Raw genomic sequence first — 24267 nt, forward strand, 5'->3', positions numbered from 1 at the left:
TGACTGTTCAGTGGAGTACTGTTCTGAGGTTGAAGGTTGTTCAGTGATGTATTGCTCAGTTGTTGAATGTTGATCAGTGGTGTAGTGCTTTTCAGTTGTTGAAAATTGTTCCGTGGCATGTTGTTCCGTTGTTGGAGATTCGTGAGTGGAATATTGCTCGGTTGTCGACGATTGTCCAGTGGTGTACTGTTCGGTCGTTGATTGTTGTTCAACAGTATGTTGTTCTGTTGTTATAGACGTTAATGTATACTGTTCTTCAGTCGATACTGACTGCTCAGTGGAGTATAGTTCAGTTGTTGAAAAGTGTTCCGTGTTATGGTGTTCCATGGTTGAAAATTGATTAGTAGAGTACTGTTCAGTTGTCGAAGGCTGCTCTAACGTGTATTGTTTAGTTGTGGATGTTTCAGTGGTTGATTCTACAGTCGTTTCTGGTTTCAAAGGATACTGTGCAGTCACGGTGACTACTTCAACTCTCTCGGACGTCAACGTATTCAAACTATCCATTGTAACCTGCGCCATAGTAGAACTTTCTTCGAGTACAGAACTTTCAGTAGAAAGATTTCTACTAGTCGTGTCTGGAGATTCTGTAAGCACCGTTGGTATTTCCGTACTATAATCGCTTGTCGACACAGGTGTTACTATAACAACACCTTCTTTATTTGTGGAAGTCGCACGCGTAATTGGGGTGACTATTTCAACATTTTCCGATTTGTTTGTTACAGGAATTTGGATGGTGCTACTAGATTCATATATCGTCGAATCGGTAACATGTTGCGTAGTGACAACATAAGGAGTGGTAGTTGTTTCAAACAACTCAGAAGTGGTAAATTCAAGACCTCCGACTGTCGAAACAGCACCTGTGCTTTCAGCTGGAATATCCTTAACGGTAGATACCTCGAAAGAAACCGTACTGGAGGATCTATCACCAAGTGTTGTAATGTCTAGCTCGACAGTACTACTTTCAGAAGATTCGGTGACAGCTGTGGTTGCTAAGGTTGATGTGCTTTCCACGGACGTAAGGGTGGTTTCTTCGACAACAGGAGTTTCCGAGGTTTGGGTAACGAAATCACTCCAAGTTCCCTCCTCGATAGTAGAAGATGTGTACGACAGAGTACTCGATTGCGTACTCGTCGGAAGTGTGGCTGTCTGAGTGTCAACTGTAGAGTACTCTGGGTTAGAGACTGTGTCTATGCAACGATCGTCGCGATCGTCGCAAACGCAAACTGGCCTGTGTGCTTTAACCCGACACCGAACTGCCGACTGACACTGGTTGACGCAAGGATCAACGCAGGAACCTTCGACACAGGCTTCTGTGTCGTTGCAGTCGCCGTCGGACTCGCAGAGATAGTCGGTCGTGTAGTGGTGAACTGCTGCGGATACAATACAATATAAACACAGTGATCGTACGAAGATCGAAAGACATAAGTAAAGAGTCTGAAACGTTTCAAGCATTCATCATGTAATTAGACTACGCTACGCCATCGCACTGTTTTACTCCACTAACGATCTACGGAATTAAGATATCAGTCAGCATGCTCGCGTAATAACAGGTAAGCTATCGTTCGAAAGTATCATTAATTAGATCTTTACAGAGACAGATGTAACGGAGAAAATAATCCTCGAATAGTGAGGACGTCGGCAGAGTAGAGAGGGAGAGTATAGGTATCGGAGGTGAAGAGTTGTATCTGTGACTTTGGAACCTGAAACGTTCTCTCATTCAGACAACGGAACACGCAGTGAAACGCAAACAATCGCAGCCAATAGTTCGTTATTCCGCGCGTTAATGCTGTGAGCATGGAGCGTTGGTATTCTAAAAAAAATAAATAAAATATATTCTAAAAAAATATTTGCTTGTTATAAATAAGAAACAAAAGCAAGTAACCATTTTCATCCGACCAACGAGTGACTTCGACGCGCGGTGAAGATGCGCGCGCAACTCGAGCGATTTCAACGCGTGGATAGAGCGTCAACGCCATGCTCAAAAGCGTCAAGAGGGAACACCACCTTTGAAGAAGGGAACATTAATTTGATTAATGTCTAATTTCGTTCGATGTTAAATTTTGACCGTACAGGTGATGTTCCCCCGAACACGTCGACTGCCGCGCACAGTTAGCAGTGAACGCGTCGAACCGTGTCACAAAAACGTTCTCTACAGTCCAACAAAGGACGAAGGGTATCCACTGTCTGAATGGTGGGAAACCTGAAAAGAGTAGCAATCGGTATTGTCCGGTGTGAGGCGTAGAGCACGCGTAAAGAATCCTAGTTAGATCCGTAGGAGAGATAACAACGGTAACATCGGTGGCGGCTAAATCAGATTAAGAGTGAAAGACAGCTAAGTAACAGAGAGTGAGAGAGAGAGAGAAAGAGAAAGAAAAAAAAAAAGATAGCGAGATAGGTTTGGTGAGAAATGGTGTTTACCTTCCATGCATCCGTATTTAGTATCTGGCACAAAGCCGGGGGGACAGAACTTGCAGATAGGCTTGTGCTCCTCCACGTAACAGGGGGCATCAGCCGGACAGGTGGAGTTTCTGCATGGGTCCACGCAGCGATAGTTGCGGCACGCCAAGTCTGGAGAGCAGCCACTGTCTCGCAGGCAAATGGAGAGGGAGGGATTGCAGTTTTGTGTGCATATGCAGACGGGACGGTGGTCCAGGACGTCGCAGGTTTTATCGGCCGGGCACGGCTTTTTCTTACGGACGTTACACGGATTCTGGCATTTCCCGTTCACGCAGGCGGCGTTCGACGGACAGTCGAAGTCCCTCGTGCACGTCAACGTGTCGGGGGCGCATGTCAGTTCTCCGATCTCGTTCACCACGAAACCGTATTTGCACACGCACGTGGGCCTGTGATTCCTCACCTGGCATCGTTTGTTCACCTCGCAGGCGTACCGCGAGCTCAAGCACGGGTCGCGGCACTCGCCGGTACGCGAGTGACAGGCAAGACTCTCCGGGCAGTCGTAGTCGGATGAGCAACCGATGCTCGGTGGAGGTCTGGGATTGAGCGTGTCGCATTTGGGATCTGAATGACAGGCCGTGCGGGGCATACCGATATAGCACTGCGGACAAGAGCACCGCGGCTTGTGGAGAACCACACGACAGAGAGCGTTGATCCCACAGGCGCCGCGCAGACCGCACGGGTCCACGCATTGCAGGTTTATGCAGGCTTTTTCATTGGGGCACTCTAGGTCACTGGTGCATTCGCGCTCTATTCTCACCCCGAGGTATGCGATATATATGTATATATATAATTTTTTTTTTTTTTTTTTTTTGTTTGTTCAGAGTCGTGGTGTCGTGGTGTACAGTTGGTGGATCGATGGTGGGTGGTGGTGGTGGTGGTGGTGGTGGTGGTGGGACAGGAAAAAAAAAGAAAAAAGCATTTATAAGAACTGTGAAAAGAAACTTTCTCACAAATAACATTAAACCACATGCTTTTTGTAATTGTAAAACGGAAATAGTAGGGTAGCTCTGTGAAGAAGTAAATAATAGAGAACGAATCTTTACACTATTTTTCGATCAAACACGAGACACGATCCTCTCGTCCAGAGAGAAAATATATATATACATACGTGTGTACATATATATATGATATATGTATAATTGGCAAGCAGCGATATTTACAACACAAGCCCCCACAGATCTCAAGAAAATAAGAGGGAAAAAAATACGATGTAACAGTGAATAAATCCAGCAAAATAACAAGCATGGGTATATGAGAATGTCCCTTTCGCAGTTCCCAATCTGTATCATTAGTCCTAGGTATAAAAGAACGGATCATATCAGTGTGTTCACTGTAAATGTGTACCTTTTCGTTGCAATCGAATGCCGTCTATTATTATACGTCTCTCTCTTATCATTATTATCTTTTCTTATTTTTTTTTTTTTTTTTTATTTCTAGCATTCATTTTTCTCGATTTTTCTATTGGTTTCTTCAAGACAGATTGGATACTGAAATAAACATTCTACATATGAATAGTTACGTGTGAGACATGTGTGAAAACGTGTTTCTTCGTTTGTTCACATTATGTACAGTATGCCTAACTATGTAGATATGTACAGGTGTACGTAGACCATTGTCGGTAGATCCAGTGTCGTATGTGTATATATATATATATATATGTATAGAATCCGATATATGGTCCAATCACATCTGTCTCTCGATTGTTAACGATTCACTGGATTAATACATCTATGTATTACTTCAAGTCCTACTTAGACGATACATGGTTATTCTACGGACCATGTTCCTCTGTTCGTCAGTATTGCTCGCTAGTCACAAATGCTGTACATGGAATTAATCGATCCGCCCGGTTAAACGGTTAGTAGGCCGTCTCTTACCTGTGGTACACGCGATATCCGGCGAACCGCTGGTACCGGGTGGACACCGACAGACGAATATCGTGCCATCCCTTATGCATTCGGCGCCCTTCCCGCAACCGTTCGTACGACAGTCGCCTAGACTCCTGTCCACGCTACCTGCGGTCAGAAATTGGCCACGCATCAGAAACGTTTCGTCAAACCTAGGATGTCGAACCTAGTAGAGTCTTCGAGTCGTTCGACATCTAGACTTAAACTTTATTTTACTACCAACTTCTACTTTTTTACTTTACTATTACGAACATTGCCACGTGTTAACCCTTTGCGCTCGGATGTCTGTTCCGAGGGAACACCGTAAGTCCAGGCAAACTTTATCAGGATAAAGTTAACTTTTACACAGGATAAACTTACGGGAGCGTAAAACTTGTAAAAATGTATGATCCCTCGAAGGTTTCTATTCAAAATAAATGTTACTTACAACCAAGCATTGGATCGCCGAACGGGAAGTTCGGCGGACAGTAACACTGTGGCTGATTGTTGTATATACGGCAGGCAGCGTTCAGTCCGCAATGAGTGTCCTTGCAGAGCTCACCACCGTCGCATATGCAAGCCTGATGCGGGTCTCCGTTGCATCCAGGATCGCACGTGCACTCGAATCCGTTCAGGGTCTCCCTGCACTTGGCGTTCACGCCGCAAGGTCTTCTCAGGCACTGATCTCCTCCTGAAGTATCGAATACGAGACTTTCTGTAGAAATAAAGTGTAAATTGCTTTTATTTCGAGAAAGAGTCTCCGGTACCTTTCTTGCAGTTGATCTTAGGATTGCCATAGTGTCCAGGTGGGCAGGAGCATTGGGCCTTTCTGTTCACCACTCTGCACTGGGCGTTGAAGCCGCAGACACCGTGTTGCAGGCAAGGATTCGTGCAAACTCCGTCCTCGCTGCAACGCTTGTTCGCCTCGCAGTCGTCGTCTCGATGGCACTCAAGTTGGTAGCACTCTTGACTCGGTTCGCCCTGGAAGCCCTCTGGGCAGAGGCACACCGCGCGGTGGTTCGATACGCGACAGAGAGCGTTGATCCCGCAGGGAGAGCCATTCGCGGAGCATGGATCCTCGCACTGGTTGCTTATGCAAGATAAAGATGACGGACAGTCGGAATGAGTGCGGCAACCGATCAAGCAAAGTCCTCCGTCACAAACGTAGCCCTGAAATCGTAGAGTAAACGTTCAAGGTACTATAGAAACTCATCTTAACGCATTGTTGACCGGTCACGAGTAAACTCGTGTTTGCACTTGTATTGTCTGCTTCGATTGAATATGAAATCCACGGTGATATAAAATATTGCAAAAGTCTTGCTCATAAATAGAATGTACTTTTCTCGGTATTTAGGTTTGTATCACTCAGTAGTACAAAAATTACGAAATAATGACACGAAGTCGCTCCTTGAAACTATGACCGATACCTTTGGACAGGTATTGTTGATGTCGCACTTGACGCGACATTTCCCACCGTGACAGACTTCTCCGCAGGAACACTGGTCCTGGTTGTAGCAGCTCTTCGTGCAGAAGCCGATCTCGTCGCACTCGCAGGACCCGTCGCAAGGTATCATAGACTTGACGCAGGTGATCAACGCGTTGCCATAGTAATTAGCTGGGCAACTGCATTGCGCGACGTGGTTCACCACGCGACAACCAGCGCATTCCCCGCAAGCCTTGCCGCCTTCGCAAGGATCTGAGATAACGAACATCCATTAACACATTGATCGCCGTGTCACAGGGATTTTCATGAAGAAGTTGAATACATTAATTCTGAAGATCAGGTGTCACGTCGCGAAAGAAACTTTTCGGACAACCTGATAGTTTCCAATTGTACAAAAAGTAAATTGTAGCAAGTGTCAAAGGACGTCGTTAGGCGAGGTTCGTTGGACCTGGACCGGTCGACTAATCTACTTACTTCTGCATTTATTGTTCAAGCAGGATTCGTCGTTAGGGCACGTGTTGTCGCTGCGACAGCCAATGTCGCACAGCCTGTTCAGGCATATCTGATTCGCCGAGCAATGATCGTCGCTGTTGCATATCGCTTTGCAAATACCACCGTCGCACCGCTCGTCGCTCAGGCAATTAGCGTCGCTGTTAACAATTTACATGGTCGTTAATTCCTTCGGAAAAAAGACGAAAGCTCGCGTCGCTCGAATCGTCGTTCGTTTTACCTCCTACACGCCGCGTAACAGGATCTCCCGTAACAAGTTTGACCAGTTGGGCAGTCCAGTTCCGTCGCGCAGGGAAGGAACGCCTGTTTGCATCCAATTAGAGGGTCTCCGGCTAGCGGCGCGGGACAGGCGCATAACTTCTGATGATTCACGACGGAGCACCTCGCGTTTGCTCCGCAGGCGTCGGGTAACGAGCATGGATCTGCGATACGAGGAAAGGGACAGCGATCGAAATGCTGTTAACTACTATTAACGTCGAAAAACTGCTAATGTACAAAGAACTGGTCTCACCTTGGCACTGGTTGTTCGAGCAAGCGTAATTCTCTAGGCACTCGACATCCGCGCGGCATCCGATCGCGCAGACGAGTCCCTCGCAGATCTCCCCGCTTCTGCAGTCCTCGTCCCTCCTGCACAGCGACTTGCAGATGCCCGACGAGTCGCAGCGCTCGTTGCTCAGACAGTTCAAGTCCGTCGAGCAAACGGGCGTGCAAACGCCTCCGATGCAAGCCGTTCCAACCCCGCAATCCCTGTTCGCTTGGCATCCCACCCCCGGCGATCTCAGGCAAGCCACCTTCGCGGTCGGATTCGGTATGAATCCCGCGGGGCACGAACAGGTGGCGCGTTGATTGAACACGGTGCACTTGGCGTTCGGTCCGCAAGGCATTGCCTCGCATGGATCGATGCATTTGTTGGTGATGCAGGCCTGATTCGCGTTGCAGTCTTCGTCGGCGCGACAACCGAACGTGCACATGTTGTGCAGGCATATGTGACCGAGGAAACAGTCGTTGTCTAGTCTGCAGGTGAGCAGACAGTTACCGCGGACGCATTTCTCGTTGAAGGCGCACTCGTTGTCGCTGGCGCATATCGGAAGGCAGACGTTGTCGCGGCAGGTGTTGCCTTCGCTGCAGTCGATGCTGTCTCTGCAGGACACGGGCACTGGAACAATTTGGAAATCAACAAAAATTGATTATAACGAGCCTGGTCCGTGGTGCGTTGTTCGGGCCAAATGCAAATTGCAGTCACATTTTGGTCCCACACTGTTGAAGCTTAAATCGTAACTTAAGGGGTTAAAAATCGCAAATTTTGAACTTACGCCTCACGCATTCCACTTCCGAATTGCCAGTAAAGCCAGGTGGGCAGCTGCACTGTTTAATGTGACTCCTCACGTTGCAGTCGGCGTTTATTCCGCACGCGGCTCGGATGTCGCAAGGATCCAGGCATTGTGCATTCAAGCACACGTTCGATAGATTGCATTCCTCGTCCGATTGGCAGGACGCTGGATGAATTTTAAATTATTAAGGGGGTGCAGAAAATAATGTCGGTTCTGCGAATGAATTCTCATCGATCACGTATTGAAAATTTCCACGCTACATGTCAAAAAATTATTTATAACGAAGAGGATTACGTAATTGATTAAAAATAGAAACATTATATATTTATCTGTTTGAATTTAACATAGAAAAAGCGATGTTACGCGTCGTTGGAGAGTCCTCGCTTGTTAGATGATACTCACGTCGACAGATTCCCTCGTAGCAGTAGGTAGTGGACGAGCAGTCCACGGCTGACGAACAAGCGATTGGTTTCGGTCGACAGCCCACGCTCAAATTGTTTGGATCGCCCTCGTAATCGGACCTGCACTGACACGTTGCAGCGTGATTGGCAGCAACGCAGTCAGCGTTTGGTCCGCATTGCGTTCGCGAGCATACATCTGAAACATAGAACGTGGAGATTAGGTACCGATACGCGACGAGTTTAGCTATCGATACGCACCGAAACACTTTGGTACATTGTTGATGTTTATGCACTTGGCAGATTGTGGACAGTCGTCGTCTAAAAGACACTCGACAGGCGGTTGACAGCCGCTGTTGTAGGGATCCCCGACCATGCCTTGTTGACAGTGGCACTTGTACGAGCCTCTGGAGTTCTCGCAGAGAGCTCCAGGAGCGCAAGGTTCGTTCGAACAATAATCGATCAGCTGACATCCGTGGGTCGGTTCTCCTGTGTATCCCGGCTGACACGTGCATACCTGAACGTGTCTCTCCGTCGTGCAAATAGCGTTAACGCCGCAAGGATTGTGGGCCAAACAGGCGATTCTGCACTTGTGGGTGTCGCAAATTTTCTCCTCGCTACAGTCGTCGTTGTTCTCGCATTCGATAGGCTGGCAACCGATCTTGTCGTCCTTGGGGTTCCCGAAGAATCCACGTTCGCAAGAGCACACCGCGACGTGGTTGGTCGCCCTGCATTCAGCGTTGCGTCCGCATAGGACCAAGTCGCAAGCCTTGCGACACTCCGCCTGCCCGATGTTGTTCTTGATGCACCTCTCGTCGTAAGAGCAATCGTCGTCGGATATACAACGCAGTTCTTGGACGCAGATGTTGTTCAGACAGTACTGGTACTCGGGGCAACTGGAGTTGGTCTTACAGGTGGGTTGACAGAGTCCATTGATGCAAAGCTGATCGCCGATGCAGTCCCTTGTGCTGCCACAGAGCGCTGCAAAGTATCGAGATTTGATGAAACGTTAGCTAAAAGCGAGTCGATTTGATTCTCTGTCGCTTTTGTCTTTGCTCCGTTCGGTTCGCTTACCTGTGCATATTCCACCGTTGCAAGCTGACCCAGTCGCGCACTGGGAGTCAGACTTGCAGTACTGGACAGGTGTGCATCCTAGATTTGGATCACCTGTACCACCTGGTTGACATGTGCACACTGCGCTGTGGTTCAACGGAGAGCAATCGGCCCCCTGACCGCAGACGTTCGAGAGGGAACAAGGATCGACGCACTTGTGATCGAAGCATGCATCCGATGGACTGCAATCGCTGTGGTAGTTGCACTCCAAGTGAATGCACTCGGACTGAAATTGGAAACGAATATCGTGTATTCTACTAGGCGGCACTCGACAAACTCTCTCTCCGAACATGAACCCGTATACCCACCGATGGGTTCCCAGTGGTCTGGCCGGGACACCTGCAAAGCGGAACGTGCCCTTGAACGAAACACTCGGCGTTCCTGCCGCAAATAACAGATACATCGCAAGGATTCCTGCACGTGTTGTCTATGCAAGCGGCAGAGATCGGACAGTCGGAGTCCGTGAAACAGTCGCCAGGTTGCTTGCAGCCAGATTTCACAGGATCTCCCACCAAACCATGCGGACAGACGCAAGTGTACGAGCCTTCCGTGTTTTGGCAACTGCAACAACGCGATCCCATTATTCTCATCTCAACGATCAACTTACATACAATTTTTTAAGTATCGGATAAAATTTATTTACACCGCGGTGGAATGACAAGGATTTTCCAGGCACTCGTTGACGTCGGCGCAAATGTCGCCTGCCAGAAGAAAACCAGGATAACATTTGCACACGCTTGCGTGGTCTAAAGCTACGCAATTGCCGTATCCACAGTTCACTTGATTGCATGGACCTGAATAACGCAAAAGAACAAGTTGAAAGAAGCGATCCCACGCATAGAGGGTTACCCGCGAGAAATAATTTACTTACTGCTGCACTTGTTGGTGTCCTGGTTGCAATACTTGTCCGTGGGACAGTCGTTGTTGGATAGGCACTCCACTCTGAAGCATCCCGAAGCGTCGCCGATGTATCCAGGTTGACACTGACAGACTGCCGAATGATCCACGGCAGAACAAATTGTGTTCGATCCACAGTCGCCCAAGGAGCAAGGATCGGTGCAATTGTGTTGGATGCAAGCCTGGGAATCGGGGCAATCCGTGTTCACGGTACACTGATGAGGTATCACGCAACCTGATCCCACAGGATCCCCGGCGGTTCCCTGAGGACAGACGCAGCGATAGGATCCGTGAAGATTCACGCACTCTCCGCTCGAATGGCAAGGCTGATCGTCGCACTCGTTGATGTCTAGGCAATGTTCCGGTCCTGCGATGAATCCGTGGCTACATCTGGAGACATTAAAAACATTATTTTTTACATTACGTTATTAAACAGTTTTTCATGTTCAACTCGAATTCTGTACCATATGATTTAGCCGTTAAAGAATGACGGATAAGAAATGAGAAGGTAAGATATAAAAATTCTGATCGGCTCTCCAGTCCGTGCGTTTCAAATACCCACCTGCATTTATTGTTGATGCACACTTCGTTGACCTTGCAGCCTGCATCGGAAGTGCAGCCTACCTCGCACAGTCCGTCGATGCATAGTTCGCCGGGCAAACAGTTGCTGTCACTGTAACAGATCTTAACGCATATGCCGTTCTTGCAGCGTTCTCCATCGGCACAGTTGTTCTGCTCGCTGCATTGACACTGACAGAATCCGGAAACGCACACGTGCTGACTTGGGCAGTCCTGAGCACCGTCGCATATATTCGGTACTCTGACGCAGCCCTGTTGGGGCGTTGGGTTTCCATGGAAGCCAAGCGGACAGGTACAGATTGTCGCGTGATTGGTGCAACTGCAGATAGCGTTTGGACCGCAGACGTCTTTCCTACTGCATGGATCTAAAGCGAGGATCATTTTACACGTCACAGGTCGACTTTGACACGATTGTATTTCTATTCTTTACCCCTCGAAAGGGTACTTCGTAGTTCGATAATGTTACCTTGGCATTTATTGTTAATACAAGACTGCGTAGTGGGGCAGTTCTTGTTGCTTCGACATCCCAGGACGCATCCTCCGTTCACGCAAGCCTGATCGAGTTGGCATTGACTATGGGAGACGCATGGAACGGTGCACCTGCTGTTCACACACTTCTCGCCAACGGAGCAGTCCGTTGCCGTTCGACAAACAGCTATAAGAATAATTTAACGATACACGAAGGAATATAATTAAATTAGAATTTCCTTTATAATACAAATTCAAATAAGTATTGTAACAGTATATAAAATTAATGAAAAAGAAAAAATTAATAACAACAAGTCTTACCTATGCACTGTCCCTCGAGACATACGCTTTCGTCGCAATCGGCGTCAACGGTGCAGTAATTCAACGTGCGGACGCAGCCGTCCTGTGGACCCTTGGAAGATGGCACAAAGTTGTGAATACACTTGCAAGTCGGTTGTCCATTGATGACTTCGCAAATGGAATTGGGTCCGCAAGTGTCCTCGCAGGGATTAACGCAGCGATGGTTGTGGCAAATGGAATGAGCAGGACAGTCCTTGCCGCTCGCACAATATCCTTCCGGTTGGCAACCGGCGGAATAAGGATCGCCCACGAAATTTCCCGGACACTGACAGATGTAGTTGTTCGAAGGTCCCGGGACGCAGAGCGCCGACTCGTGGCAAGGATTAGGATGGCAGGCTTCGATGGCGACGCACTCCACGTCGGGCACGGGATTGGGTCGAAGACCAGGGGGACACTGGCAGATCGCTCTGTGGTCGTCGGCTATGCAGACAGCGTTCGTTCCGCAGGCGTCCTCGTCGCAGACGTCGTAGCAGGTGTGAGTGAGCCTATTGCAGAGCTGAGTAGGTGGACAGTCGATGTTGTAGACGCAGGGAACGGTGCGGCATCCTTTGATAGCGTCGTTGGGATCGCCAGCGTAGAGTCCAGGTGGACACTCGCAGTTAGCAACGTGATTGTGAACGACGCAGAGGGCGTTGGGTCCGCAGGAAACAAAGTTGCAGACTGGTTGACAAGTTAACAAACCCTCTTCCGTGCTCCTGCATGTTTGATCCTCTGGGCACTCGCTGTCGGTGGAGCAGTGATCCTTCTTTGGCGTTTGACAACCTTGGCGATCGTTAGGGTTGCCGACGAATCCAGGCAGACACTCGCAGCGACCACGATGTCGTTCAGCTACGCACTGAGATTGAACGGCGCAGGTGAAGCTGCGGCACACGGGTACGCATTTCAGTACGCCCAGGGCGTCCGGTCTGCAGGCCTCGGTGGTATGGCAGTCGTCGTCGGAAATGCAGTCTGGAACAGAAGGTTTCTCGCAGGAGGATAGTATGGGGTTCCACTCGTATCCGTCCTGACACTTGCAGGTCGCGTGACCGGGGATTATATCCGGTTCGCATTTCTGGTGGGCGCCGCAGACCACTTTGCTGCAAGGATTCACGCACTCGCGAGCTCCGTTGTCGAGAACGAGGCAGAACGCGCCCTCCTGGCAGTCGGAGTCGTGAGTACAGCCGGGTGTTAACACGGACTTGGATGGCTGACAGCCTTCCACCAGGTTGGTAGGATTGCCTTGGTACCCGTCGATGCACAGGCAAGAGGAGACGTGATGTTGGGCGACGCAGAGCGCGTTGGGGCCGCACTGCAGTTTGCTGCACGCGTCCACGCATTTACGAACGCCTTTGCCGACTTGAAAGCAGATCTGCTGAGGCTCGCAGTCCAGGTCGTTGGAGCAGTGACCGTGCAGGTGGCATCCTTTGCTGAGGTCGTTGGGATTCCCGCTGTAGCCTGGCGGGCAGACGCAGGCTCCGTCTTGGCAGACCGATCGAGGACCGCATCTTACGTCGCTGCAACGGTTTATACACTTGCCGTGCACGCAGCTGTAGTCGAACGGACATGGCACCGACTCGCTGCAGGTGCAACTCGCAGGGTCGGTGCACGGACCTATTTGCACCTGTTGGCAGCCGATGAAAGGATTGCCGAAGAATCCGTCCTTGCAGCGACAGTCGTAGCTGCCGATGGTGTTGATGCAGACTGCGTTGCCGCCGCATGCGTTTCCGTTGCACTCGTTGATATCTGAGAAGAGAATCGAAGGCGTATTGTAATCTTATTATTATTATTATTTCATAAAAGAGAGTGCGAGTCAGGTGTACCAACCGAAACATTGAATGTACGGATTCCCCGCGTATCCAGGAGGACACAGACACTCGACGGCGTTCGGTCCAGCGTTGCAATGCGCGTCTTTGCCGCACGATGCAGTGGAGCAGTCAGACTTTTGCTGCACGCCACAGCCAAGGTACGGGTTTCCAGTTGTTCCGGGATTGCAGACGCACTTGGACTCCTGCAGGCTGTACTCGCAGTGGGCGTTCGTACCGCAGTCGGGATTACAGATGGCAGGTTGTATCGCTATCGAATTCGTAATTTAACATTCGGTTATTTTCGGCGTGATCTTCGAAGGTGATCGAACGTTAATTTGATTACTCACGTGGCATGCAAAGAAGATCAGGGTTCCCGATGAAGTACGGGTTGCAGACGCATTTGTTGGTGGCTGGGTCGCAGGAGGCTCCTACTCCGCAGACTATACCCTCGCAGCGACGCTTGCACCTTCCACTTATGCACACGCTCGGCTCGGCGCAAGGTACTTCCGGTGAACAGACGTCGGGTAGACATTGTCCACCAGGGAACGGATTGCCCATGAAGCCCTCGATGCATTTGCAGGTCGGCCCGCTGTAGCTCACGATACACTGAGCTCCCGAGCCGCAGACGAAGCCATCGCACTCTGCGTGATTTATTTAGCGATATATTCAACAGTGTCGGAGTACGGTCAACGTACGAAGGTAGTACTCACGCGAAACGCATTCGTTGTTCTTGCCCTCGACGAATCCGATCACGCATCGACACCAAGCAGCGTGTTTGTCGGGCTCGCAGTACGCGTTTGGACCACAGGGTATGTTATCGCACGGATTCGCGCACCTTCCGCCGATGCAGGCGAATATGTTATCGCAGTCGTCGTTGGAGGTACACTCGTTCTTCGCGACACCGCCTGTACAACCAGCACCGTAGGGATCGCCGACGGTTCCTCTGGGACACTCGCAGACGTGGTCGCCTTTGGTGTTGATACAGTAGGCGCCGTGTCCGCATGGGTTGTTCGCGCACTCGTTGACGTCCACGCAACCGTGCTGTGGATCTCCTTCGTAGCCAGCCTCGCACATGCACCTCGGTGGATCGCTCGGTGTACATTTAGCGTTCATTCCGCAAGGGAACCGATCGCAAGGGTCTGCATCATTTAAAAGATCAAACGTTGAACGCTGATATAGAAACATTGACACGTTGGTCGCCCATAAATAAACACGCTAAATGTTGGGCTCATATTTTTTACAAGTATTAGTCTGGCAGTGATATCGTTAATGATTGAAAAATTGTTTACAGGGACACTCACTCTTGCAAAGGTTCCCATCGAGAGCGTCCGAGTAAAACGGTGGTGGGCAAACGCATTCACCCGGTTGCACGCACTTCTCGTTCGCTCTGCACTCGTTATCGTTGGTGCACCTTTTCTGCGCTGGAGAGCAGAGACCATTGTAGGGATCGCCGCCATAGCCGTGTGGACAGACGCATTGGTAGGAGCCTGGTTGGTTCAAGCACTCGGCTCCGTAGCCGCAGACTTGGTGTCCAACGATGCATTCGTTTATGTCTGCGAATTGGAAAATTAAAGGTCATTCGGAAGGAGTCCAAGGATCGGAGGATAAAGCGGAGATTTGAGTACGAACCCTCGCAAGAACCATCGGTCTTGGTAGTGTAGCCCTTGGGACAAGCACAGTAGCTGACTCCGCCTGCTATCGTTATACACTCGGCTCCGCTTGGACACTTCTCACCCTTGGAGCAGCCAGCCAACATACACTTGCCTTTCACGATCTTGTACGGTGGCTGACACTGGCATTCGATGCTGTTGCATTCTGTAATCGACGCGAACGTTAGTGATTATCGCTTACTTAGTTTTCGAGTCTAGGTTTCTATGAATATATCGATGTATTTATAAATGTATACGTTAATGTTATTGACTGTGTACACCTTATCGCAGAACTAAAATTGTTCAGAAAGGACTTCCAAGACCAGACTCGCAGTTCCTCCGTAAACCTCACCTTCGCATAGCGAGAATGGATTTCCATTGAACCCGGGCGGGCACTGGCACTCGTAGCTACCGGGTAGATTCTTGCAAATGGCGTTGACCCCGCACGCAGGCTTCTCCCTGAGCTCCATGCACTCGTTGATGTCCCTGCATTTGCCTGTCTCGTGGTCGCGCGTGTAGCCCCGTTGACAGATGCATACGCTGCTGCCGACGAACTCGTCCTTGATGCACTGTTCCCCAGCTGGACACGGGGTGCTGGGCCCGCAGACGTGAGGGGCCTTCGACTCTTGGCATCCGCCGTTGTAAGGATCTCCCGTGGTGCCGCTGGGACATTGACAGGAGAACGAGCCTGGCTCGTTGTTACAAATCGCGCCCTGAGGACACGGATTGATGACGCACTCGTCGATGTCTCTGCAGCCGCCCTTCACTCCAGGCTTTCCTGTGTAGCCGTTGCGACAGAGACACGTCGCCACGTCGTTGGACAGCATGCAGTGAGCGTTTGGTCCGCAGGACAGGTCCTCGCAGGGATCTGATTCGATGAGCGAATAGTAACGATAATACAGTTGATCTTCGATAGATATAGAGGGAATACTTACGAGACTGACTGTAAGTACTCACGTCTACAATCGTTTCCAACGTTGGGTTCAGGGCACAGACAGCGTTTCTGTGGGTCGCAAATGGCATTTCCAGGACAATCGCCGTCAACCTCGCAAGTAACTATACCGACGCACTTGATGGATGGATCAGGATCCGGTATGGTACCTTCCGGACAGGTACACGTGTAAGAACCCTCCGTGTTCGCGCAAGTAGCACCGTGGCCGCATATGTCGTGTCTCGTGCATTCGTCCACGTCTATATTTCAAAATCGAAGAGAGTTTATCGAACGGAGTAATTAGATCGCTTCCAGGACCAACGAACGGCAACTACTATTCGTTGAAAAAAAAATCAGGTGTCTTACCCATGCACTGCTTGAAGGCGTTTCCAGAGTATCCGGGCTTGCATTGGCAACTAAAGCCGCCAAGGGTGTTCGTGCAGACCGCGTTCTTGCCGCAGCGTCCCGAAGGACCGTTTACCGCGTCGCATTCGTTTATATCTATTTACAAAATCACCTCGAATTATCCTCGCAACCCACGCGACTCCTTTTCACATAAATTCGAAACACTATCGCAAACTAGAAATCGAGCAGATTCCTGTATCTAGAAACTCGATCTCGTGTAAATCGAAGGTGTAAATTTCTTACCAACGCAACCAGCCGCGATGTCGTTGGGATTGAACGTCCAGCCATCTTCGCATATGCAGTAAGCCTCGTGGCCGTCCGCTTTGCAGAACGCGTGCTCGCCGCACGTCACTTCGTCGCATGGTGCTGAGACAGAAGAAGATCGATAGATTTAAATCCTGCTGGATTTCTATTAATATATTCGCTAGGTGGTTCGTCCGATTTATAAACGAAGCAAATGAATAAATGGATGGGTTTACCTTTGCAGGGAATGTGTGGCGGGGTTCCAACGAAACCGGATTCGCACTCGCAATGGTAGCTTCCTCTAGAGTTGGTACAGATAGACGCCGGTCCGCAGGGATTGGAGAGACACTCGTCGAGATCCACGCATTCAGCCCCGACGGCCTTGAACCCGTTCTTGCAGAAGCACTGGCCTTCGATGCACTCGGCGTTGTTCACGCAGTCGAAGTTCGATTTGCACAGAGTGGTCACGTCGGTCTGATAGGCACGACAATGGCGACTTACGAATAGATGTCCGAATTGGATCGTTCTTTGAATTAGTGTAACAGAGAAATTACCTGGTCGCATGCAACTTTCGGACTAGGGTTGGCACTGTACCCCGGCGGACAGTCGCATGTGTATCCAGGATCCGTGTTCTTGCAGATGGCGTACCTTCCGCAAGGATTGTCCAACGCCGTGCATTCGTCGATATCTAGTCGGGTATTGTAATAGTTTTTAAAAGAAGATATTTAAAGAAGAAGGCTAGAAAGAAGTGAGATAATTGTACAGGATGCCATTACACAAAAGAACATACTGACTTAGGATCTAATAGGCATTCTAAGAAAAAAGAGTACCAATTCGAAGGAAGGCCTTGAGGTAAGTTCTCCTCTCATGCCAGCCGCTGTTAAATAAACTTTTCTTTTCGTTATCTCCAACATAAAACGGTGTTAGCTAGAATTATCCCGATGGTAGTCAGGATCGACAGCAGCGTACGAAAAACAAAGCAACATGAAGCACTCGAAAGAAGCATTGCACGTGTAATTGTTTAGTAATGAATATCTACATGTACGAATTGGTTAGTATTATGAGTAATCATGTCTGTACAGGAGAAAAGAAAATATTTCAACGATACCGTAGAGGGTTTCATAAATTTGCTTTGTAAACTTGAATGAAGCGAGGAAAGTGTATCGTGAAAATAGTATCAACAACAAGAAGGGTACAATTATTACAAAAATTAGATTAACAAAACTCTGTTGTAACACCCTGCGCAAAGAATATGAAGGAGCGCGAAGAAAGAGGGAGGCTATAATCTCGATATCTGACCGCTGCATCCCTTAAACGGGTCGCCCGTGTAGTCCGCTTTGCAGCTGCACGCAAAACTGCCGATCGTGTCGCTGCACTCGGCGTTCTCGCCGCAAGGGTTTGCCTCGCATTCGTTCACGTCTGTTAATGGGACGATGAGTATTATTAACCGATTACCAGGCGAACGTTATTAGCGAACATCGTATAGAGTTAGGGGAATGACTGACTTTCGCACAATGTTAGCCCTTGACCGATGAAACCCTGGGGGCAGATGCACTTGTACGATCCCGGGACGTTGATGCATTTAGCGTTCTCAGCGCACGCGTCTGGCCTACTGCACTCGTTCACGTCCACGCAATTGCGATTCAGATCCATCTGATAGCCACCCCGGCATCTGCACTCGAAACTACCCTCTGTGTTCACGCAATCGGCGTCCGCCGAGCACGGTGCGCCGTCCTCGCACTCGTTTACATCTGTTAGTAACGGTTAGTAGTTTAAATTAATCTCGTTAATGATGTTATTAACACATTGGACGACGATATATTACATACGACGAATGACGCCTGAATTGGAAGCCTCGAATATCTTAACGCTAGTCTTGTTACTTTTACGACTGGGACTTGCTATTGTATGAACAAACGTCTACTGCTAATTTCTGGAGGAGATCGCTATCGCGAGAAAGCATTTTACAAGCGAAAAGACCGATAACGTCTCTCGCGCTGTGAACATCGGGCGATCTTTATAGCTCCCTATCAAATGATGCTTTGCTTGTTAACACGAACCGTATTATTACCGAACCGTGGACACTGTTATTCCAAGTATTTAGCGTTAGAAGTTTCGTACGTGGATTCTTTCCGCGGTTCGACTTACCAGTTCGAGAATGTGGAGGCTCGAAGTAATTGAATGCTAATTCGTTGTAGCCACAGTCGGGAGAAGAGCCCTAATAATGTTTCGGATAATTAGGAATCGCGTTACTCACCGTGACAGCCCGTCCAAGGATCGCCGCTCATTCCTTCCGGGCATGAGCAGCGGAAACTGCCGTGCACGTTTGTGCAGTGAGCTGAACGACCGCAAGGGCTGCGAGCGCACTCGTCGATGTCCACGCATTCTTCCTCGGGATTGCCGTTAAAGCCCTCGGGACACTCGCACTTGTGGCCACCGGGCAAGTTCACGCACAGGGCATCCCTCCCGCAAGCACCAGCGTATTCGCATTCGTTTATGTCGACGCACTAAACAGGATCGTTATGCATTTACACGCGGCGCTCGTTGTATTCTCCGTGTACTTTCGTACAAAAAGTTTCGGGTTCATTTTGACGATATAACGGCCAACGTACGCGGAATGAACAATTCAATTAAGCTACAAATGAACAGCGTGTTCTTAACGCCCCTACATGCTGCATGCTACAAATAGCAATTAGTACAGAACGTTCTAATTTAGACTCAAGAACTGTGAAACAAGTTGCTGTTCGTTCTAAGTGATAATCATTAATCAAGATAAATTCTAAGAATTTAATTATAACGCTAAAAGTAACATATGGAATAAATACCCGTAGTAAGTCATTCGGTTTTCTAATATATATGACATTCCTTTAACATACCTTCAAAGAAATTCTTTAAATCTAAATTCATAATTCATGAATTAACGAATATATGTGTGTATCAGGAGTTCTAAAGTTCGTGACACTTGTGCTTCAGCTACTCGAATGAAAACCTGTATTTATATATTTGTTAATTCATAGAAATTTAAAAAAATATGTTCCGAATAAATTTCAGGTAAGAAGGTTGAATAAACATCTCGCACTCACGCTTTCGTAAGGGTCTCCCGTGAAGCCATCTTGACACGCGCAAGTATAATTGCCAGGGATGTTGTGGCAGATGGAATTATCCGCGCACGCACCAGGCACCGTGCATTCGTTTACGTCCTCGCAGTGCACCTCACCGTCGCCAATGTAACCCGACTTGCACTTACACAGGAAGTTGGACGGGAGGTTGCAGCACTCCGCGTTCTCCACGCATCTCGCGGCGAACGCTGGGTTATCGCACTCGTTGATGTCTACCATGAACAGGAAACGGAGCGCATTCGCGGTAAATAACAGGCTCGACGAATGAACCGCGCGAAAAGAATTACTATGACGACGGGGAAAACATCTTGGAATACGTTTTGAATCCTGACGGACAAATTCTACATCGGATGCGCTTTCCGAATAATCTTTCACGTCGAACGACTACGTGTTCGCGCATCATAAATTTCAGGTGCTGAGATTTTGTCTCGAGATTGATATGTTTACAAGCGTTGTTACGTACCTTCGCAGTAGAAGCCGTCGCCTCGGTAGCCAGGGAAACAGGAACATTGAAAGCTACCTAGGGTATTCGTGCAATGCGCGAATATATCACAGGGGCGGTACTTGCACTCGTTTTCATCTGTAAACCATTTTCGCTTTTCAACTATACATGCTCGAATAACTGCAGCTATCGCGCTGCATTCTTTTCGATTGTACAGACAACAGAAATATACAGATTGCTCGACAAGCCAGGTTTTATTGTCGCGACAACTTGGCAGACGCGAAACGTAACGGTGTTCGTGGCTAAAATATTCGAACGGTAGCTGTCGAGCAAGGAATTAGCGTGAACAGGTGTGGTCGATCGTGGAAACGATACAGTGAACTACCTTCGGGACACACTCCAGCGGTGTGAAATTCAAAACCCCGTGATTCGGCTACCGAACCCGGCGTTAGCCGATGCTGGCTCACGCGAGAAGAGGATGCAGAGGCACCCTTGTTCCTTAATTGTTTTTTTTTTTTTTGCGCCTTCCCTCTATTTACACTCGCTGTTTTTCACGCATCGATTAATTTATGACATCCGAGGACGCTTCAAGTTGTCGAACGAAGGGTTCGAGTCTTGGGGGAGCACGTAGCATCCACTGAACCGACTAAAAGATGCTCGCTCGACATGGGTCGAAGTACGTTAAACAAATTTCAATCATTTAATCAAAAATCGACCTCAGAATATAGAAAATATCACGGAGAATAATATAAATAAATTTCCTTAACGATTGCATCTGGTTGGTATTGCAATTAAACATTGCCATTGTATTATAATTTGTTAATATTACGAAACACGATGATATCGTTCTCTGGTGAGAAAAATATACTGCTCGAGTGATTTGAAGAAGGCCAGGAATTCTTAACGTGGTATGAAGATGTAGAAGATACGTGGAAGGACATACAGTATTAATTGTAGGCATCGATGTAAAGATACGATGATATGAACGGTAACTCATTATTTGTTTGTTCACTGTGATTAAAAGAAGAAACCAAATCGTTTCCAGTTTCGACAAGGTTGAATTGTCGACTTGTTATAGCAAAAAGGATACCAACCTGGCACTTGACAGTTGCAACCACCAAAACCGTCGTTGCAATGACAAACGGAATCCAAGCAAACGCCGTTGAAGCATCTGGTCCCGTCCTCTTTTGTACAGTCATCTGCGATTAACAAAAAAAAAAATAAGGGAACAATCATTAGCTTGGTAATTAATGAGCATAGAACCTAACTAGGAGTACATTAATCTCTGATAAAAATGAAGGATTATTCTCACGTATCGCTACAAGAGAAGGAAGGTGTCTTCCCTGAATTGAAAAAATCAACACGTTGCACCGCATATTCATTGATCTAACGATAAATTCCTGACTCATCGAGGGAAGAGACCACTACGCAACGCGCGAGTTTAAAAACTGTCGATTACGATGAGTAATTCGTTTCCCAGCGATTGCGCAACGTTCTCATCGTCTGGGTAATGAGACGAGGAACCTTCGATTACGCGGGAGCGCGAGCAACGATGGGAAGTGAATGAAAATCAATGGTGGAGATCGATCACGTTCGAAGAACGAAGGTTCAGAAACGCAATTACGCTCGGTACCGCAATACGCGTTTCGTACTTCGTAGTTTTAGTTTGAAGTAATTAACGTTAAGTTTTTAGAGCAACGCCGTGTCTGCACCTAAAATATGCAAAGATATGCAATTAATTTCTTCCTAGTACGGTAGGCCGTCGAGTGTTGATTACAACCGTAAAAAAATTACTGGCCGGAAAGGACCGGAAGGTAACTATGTATAATAGCAACTCGTTGTACGCCTATTTTATATTAAATATTTCAATAATAGATTACGATTTATCGATTAACGCGATCTGAAAAATGCATTTGGAAATTTGTCTAGAATTTGTAGAACTTTACGTCGTGAAACGATGATTTGAACAAAGGAATGACGAGAAAAGAAGCTACGAAGATAGTAACGGTAGCAAAACCGAGTCGCACAACGACGATACGCGCTTGTTCCCTTCCTCGGTGGTCGCACGACGACGCACTCTTCCGTACGAGCCTCTCCTGTGCACCAGATCGTTTCCGAGACTCACCTGTGCACTTCAATTTGTCGCGTTGCTCGTCCGTGCCCTGGAAACAGTCGACGTTGCCATCACACAGCTTGGACAGCTCCAAGAGCTGCAGAACGTCCGTCGACTCGTTCACCTGGCAGCCGAAGTAGCCGTCTTCGAGGTTCAGAAAGAACACTTCTCTCCTCGATCCACGGCCGAGTCCCCTGAGTGATTCGGCCTGGATAACACATTGGAAATGTTATTATTCAAGGATCCCAGACGTTAATCCTTATCGCTATGTAATTGATATCGCGTTGTTTTCTGATTAGTTGTTACAAAATAAAAGTAAGGATTATCGATAGCTCCGACACTCTCAGCTCTGGTACTGTTAGCAACGTTTGCGAAACGTTGGCAACAAGCTGATGACAGATGCGACAATCTTTCGGAAGCTACAAATATTACGTATGTATTTAATTTTATATATTAAATATTTAATTTTAGATCAGATACAGACGACGAGTACTCACTGGACACAGAGATAGAAGTATCCACGCCACCAACGGCCAAAGATGTTTCATCTTGGCTGCAACAGAGAGAAGCGCTCGGTTAGATTCACGCGACGATAAAATTGTCGATTGGCAAAAAGCGCGCGATGGAATTCGATTATCGTTACGACACTTGCGCGGTGCCCAACACGCCCGTCGTTCTTTCGACGGTTTCCTGAATTACGTTCGTTCAATTACGTCATCATCCATCATACGACGGTCTCGCTCGAGCGATCGCCCTTCGCGCGAGAGCAAACAAGATTTTTAGAATCACTCGTGCGCGACGTCCCAGGAAAACGTTGGACGAGTTCCTAGGAGCATCGTCGACGAAAACAACGGACTTCCTCGACGGCGAATAGGTGAAAAGAGTAGCGAGTCGGAGCAGCAAGAAACCACGCGTCCGTTTTTGCCGAACGAAACAAGGGAACCGACGCGAGAACACCTGTTCGACTGACATACCGGTGGCACGTCGGCATCCACGAACCCCTACACAAACAAACCCTAACCGTATCGGCTTACCTTAGCCCTGGGCCCTACAAACCCAATTTCCTGGTTACGCGGTGTTTTGATATTCAAGAACCTGGTCGTAGGAAACGACGGCTCGGGCTATGCGTTGCATAACGCGAAACTGTCGGCTCTGGAGGCAGAGAAAATGAGTAGAGATCCGGTATTTTCTCTTGTATAATAATCGGTGGTGGTTTATTTTTTTGTTAAGATGATTGCAGGAGGGCAAAAGAAATTAGATCTAATGGAGCAGGCGAGTGGTTTATGGATTCAGCGAAGAAGGAAGATAAGGTGTATTTAATTTCTAAAGGATCGAGGAAACTGCGTCTTTTCCAGCGGAGGAATTCCTTGCGAATGTGGACGACACCGGAAGCACGATTTTCAGGGGCCACGAGCGCACGCGATTCGCGGAAGACGCCTTTACATACGGCGAATGGACGCACCCATGCGACCTAGGCAGGAAGGGTCACACAACGTCATTCTGAACAGCACGATGTTCACGGTTTTCTCGGCTTAGGAGTTGTCGTTTTACAAATCACTTTCCGTCGCAAATAAATTGCTACGCGTCGGTTTTATTCATTATCTATCATTGAATGGTGGAGGAGGTATCCGGTAAGAAGGAAGGAGCAAGAAGAACGGTCGGGTTCGTCGGAGAACGAACCCGAGGCGAAGGGAAGCTCGATGGAACGTCGAAGGGAAAAAGAGGAGGACAATTAGGGGAACGAGCAAGTGGAACGCAGAAGGACGAGAAAAACAACGAGGAAAAAGGCCCTGGAGAAGGATACGAAGGTAGGAAAAACGAGGATCGCGGAGGAAAACACCGAAGAGGGATCGAGTGCTGGCGGGAGAAGAGCAACGAGTCCGAGGAGACAAAAACGAAGTAACTAGTGAAAAGAGGTGGAACGTGGGGAAGGGGAGAAGGAAAGAGCATGTCCATGAGTAGCGATGGGGATTCGAGGCCTTGCGAGTTTTCAAGCGATTCAGCCTTGATCTTCGTAAAGATTTGTTGTAGACGCGGTGACTCGGGAAGTCTCTCCCAGAAAGGAATTGTCATCCCGCAAGGACTCGAAGATATTATATGTATCTCTGCGCTGGACTCGCGTGGACAGTTGCTGACTG

At 48.3% G+C, this 24267-nt stretch overlaps 1 protein-coding gene across 1 annotated transcript in view; it reads right to left on the reverse strand.

Moving 5' to 3' along the window:
• Nucleotides 1-24267, reverse strand: part of LOC128881671 (uncharacterized) — a 113142-nt gene that overhangs the window by 66330 nt on the left and 22545 nt on the right. Inside the window, exons 2-38 of the mRNA XM_054132961.1 lie at nucleotides 22627-22682; nucleotides 22142-22337; nucleotides 21111-21215; nucleotides 20038-20154; nucleotides 19539-19786; nucleotides 18713-18962; nucleotides 17961-18206; nucleotides 17755-17874; nucleotides 17010-17143; nucleotides 16692-16929; nucleotides 16456-16578; nucleotides 16174-16308; nucleotides 15834-16067; nucleotides 15229-15744; nucleotides 14857-15042; nucleotides 14529-14780; nucleotides 13938-14366; nucleotides 13575-13868; nucleotides 13247-13495; nucleotides 11405-13165; nucleotides 11082-11270; nucleotides 10599-10980; nucleotides 10011-10426; nucleotides 9783-9933; nucleotides 9448-9700; nucleotides 9101-9365; nucleotides 8288-9007; nucleotides 8031-8225; nucleotides 7611-7793; nucleotides 6809-7453; nucleotides 6518-6719; nucleotides 6262-6437; nucleotides 5771-6039; nucleotides 5111-5513; nucleotides 4792-5034; nucleotides 4335-4472; nucleotides 2419-3204 (exon numbers count right to left, since the gene is read on the reverse strand). Coding sequence (XP_053988936.1) covers nucleotides 2419-3204; nucleotides 4335-4472; nucleotides 4792-5034; nucleotides 5111-5513; nucleotides 5771-6039; nucleotides 6262-6437; nucleotides 6518-6719; nucleotides 6809-7453; nucleotides 7611-7793; nucleotides 8031-8225; nucleotides 8288-9007; nucleotides 9101-9365; nucleotides 9448-9700; nucleotides 9783-9933; nucleotides 10011-10426; nucleotides 10599-10980; nucleotides 11082-11270; nucleotides 11405-13165; nucleotides 13247-13495; nucleotides 13575-13868; nucleotides 13938-14366; nucleotides 14529-14780; nucleotides 14857-15042; nucleotides 15229-15744; nucleotides 15834-16067; nucleotides 16174-16308; nucleotides 16456-16578; nucleotides 16692-16929; nucleotides 17010-17143; nucleotides 17755-17874; nucleotides 17961-18206; nucleotides 18713-18962; nucleotides 19539-19786; nucleotides 20038-20154; nucleotides 21111-21215; nucleotides 22142-22337; nucleotides 22627-22682 — 11505 coding nt within the window. The remainder of the gene's footprint in view (nucleotides 1-2418; nucleotides 3205-4334; nucleotides 4473-4791; nucleotides 5035-5110; nucleotides 5514-5770; nucleotides 6040-6261; nucleotides 6438-6517; nucleotides 6720-6808; nucleotides 7454-7610; nucleotides 7794-8030; nucleotides 8226-8287; nucleotides 9008-9100; nucleotides 9366-9447; nucleotides 9701-9782; nucleotides 9934-10010; nucleotides 10427-10598; nucleotides 10981-11081; nucleotides 11271-11404; nucleotides 13166-13246; nucleotides 13496-13574; nucleotides 13869-13937; nucleotides 14367-14528; nucleotides 14781-14856; nucleotides 15043-15228; nucleotides 15745-15833; nucleotides 16068-16173; nucleotides 16309-16455; nucleotides 16579-16691; nucleotides 16930-17009; nucleotides 17144-17754; nucleotides 17875-17960; nucleotides 18207-18712; nucleotides 18963-19538; nucleotides 19787-20037; nucleotides 20155-21110; nucleotides 21216-22141; nucleotides 22338-22626; nucleotides 22683-24267) is intronic.

This window comes from Hylaeus volcanicus, chromosome 8, assembly GCF_026283585.1.
Source record: "Hylaeus volcanicus isolate JK05 chromosome 8, UHH_iyHylVolc1.0_haploid, whole genome shotgun sequence".
NCBI classification, from domain to species: Eukaryota; Metazoa; Arthropoda; class Insecta; order Hymenoptera; family Colletidae; genus Hylaeus; species Hylaeus volcanicus.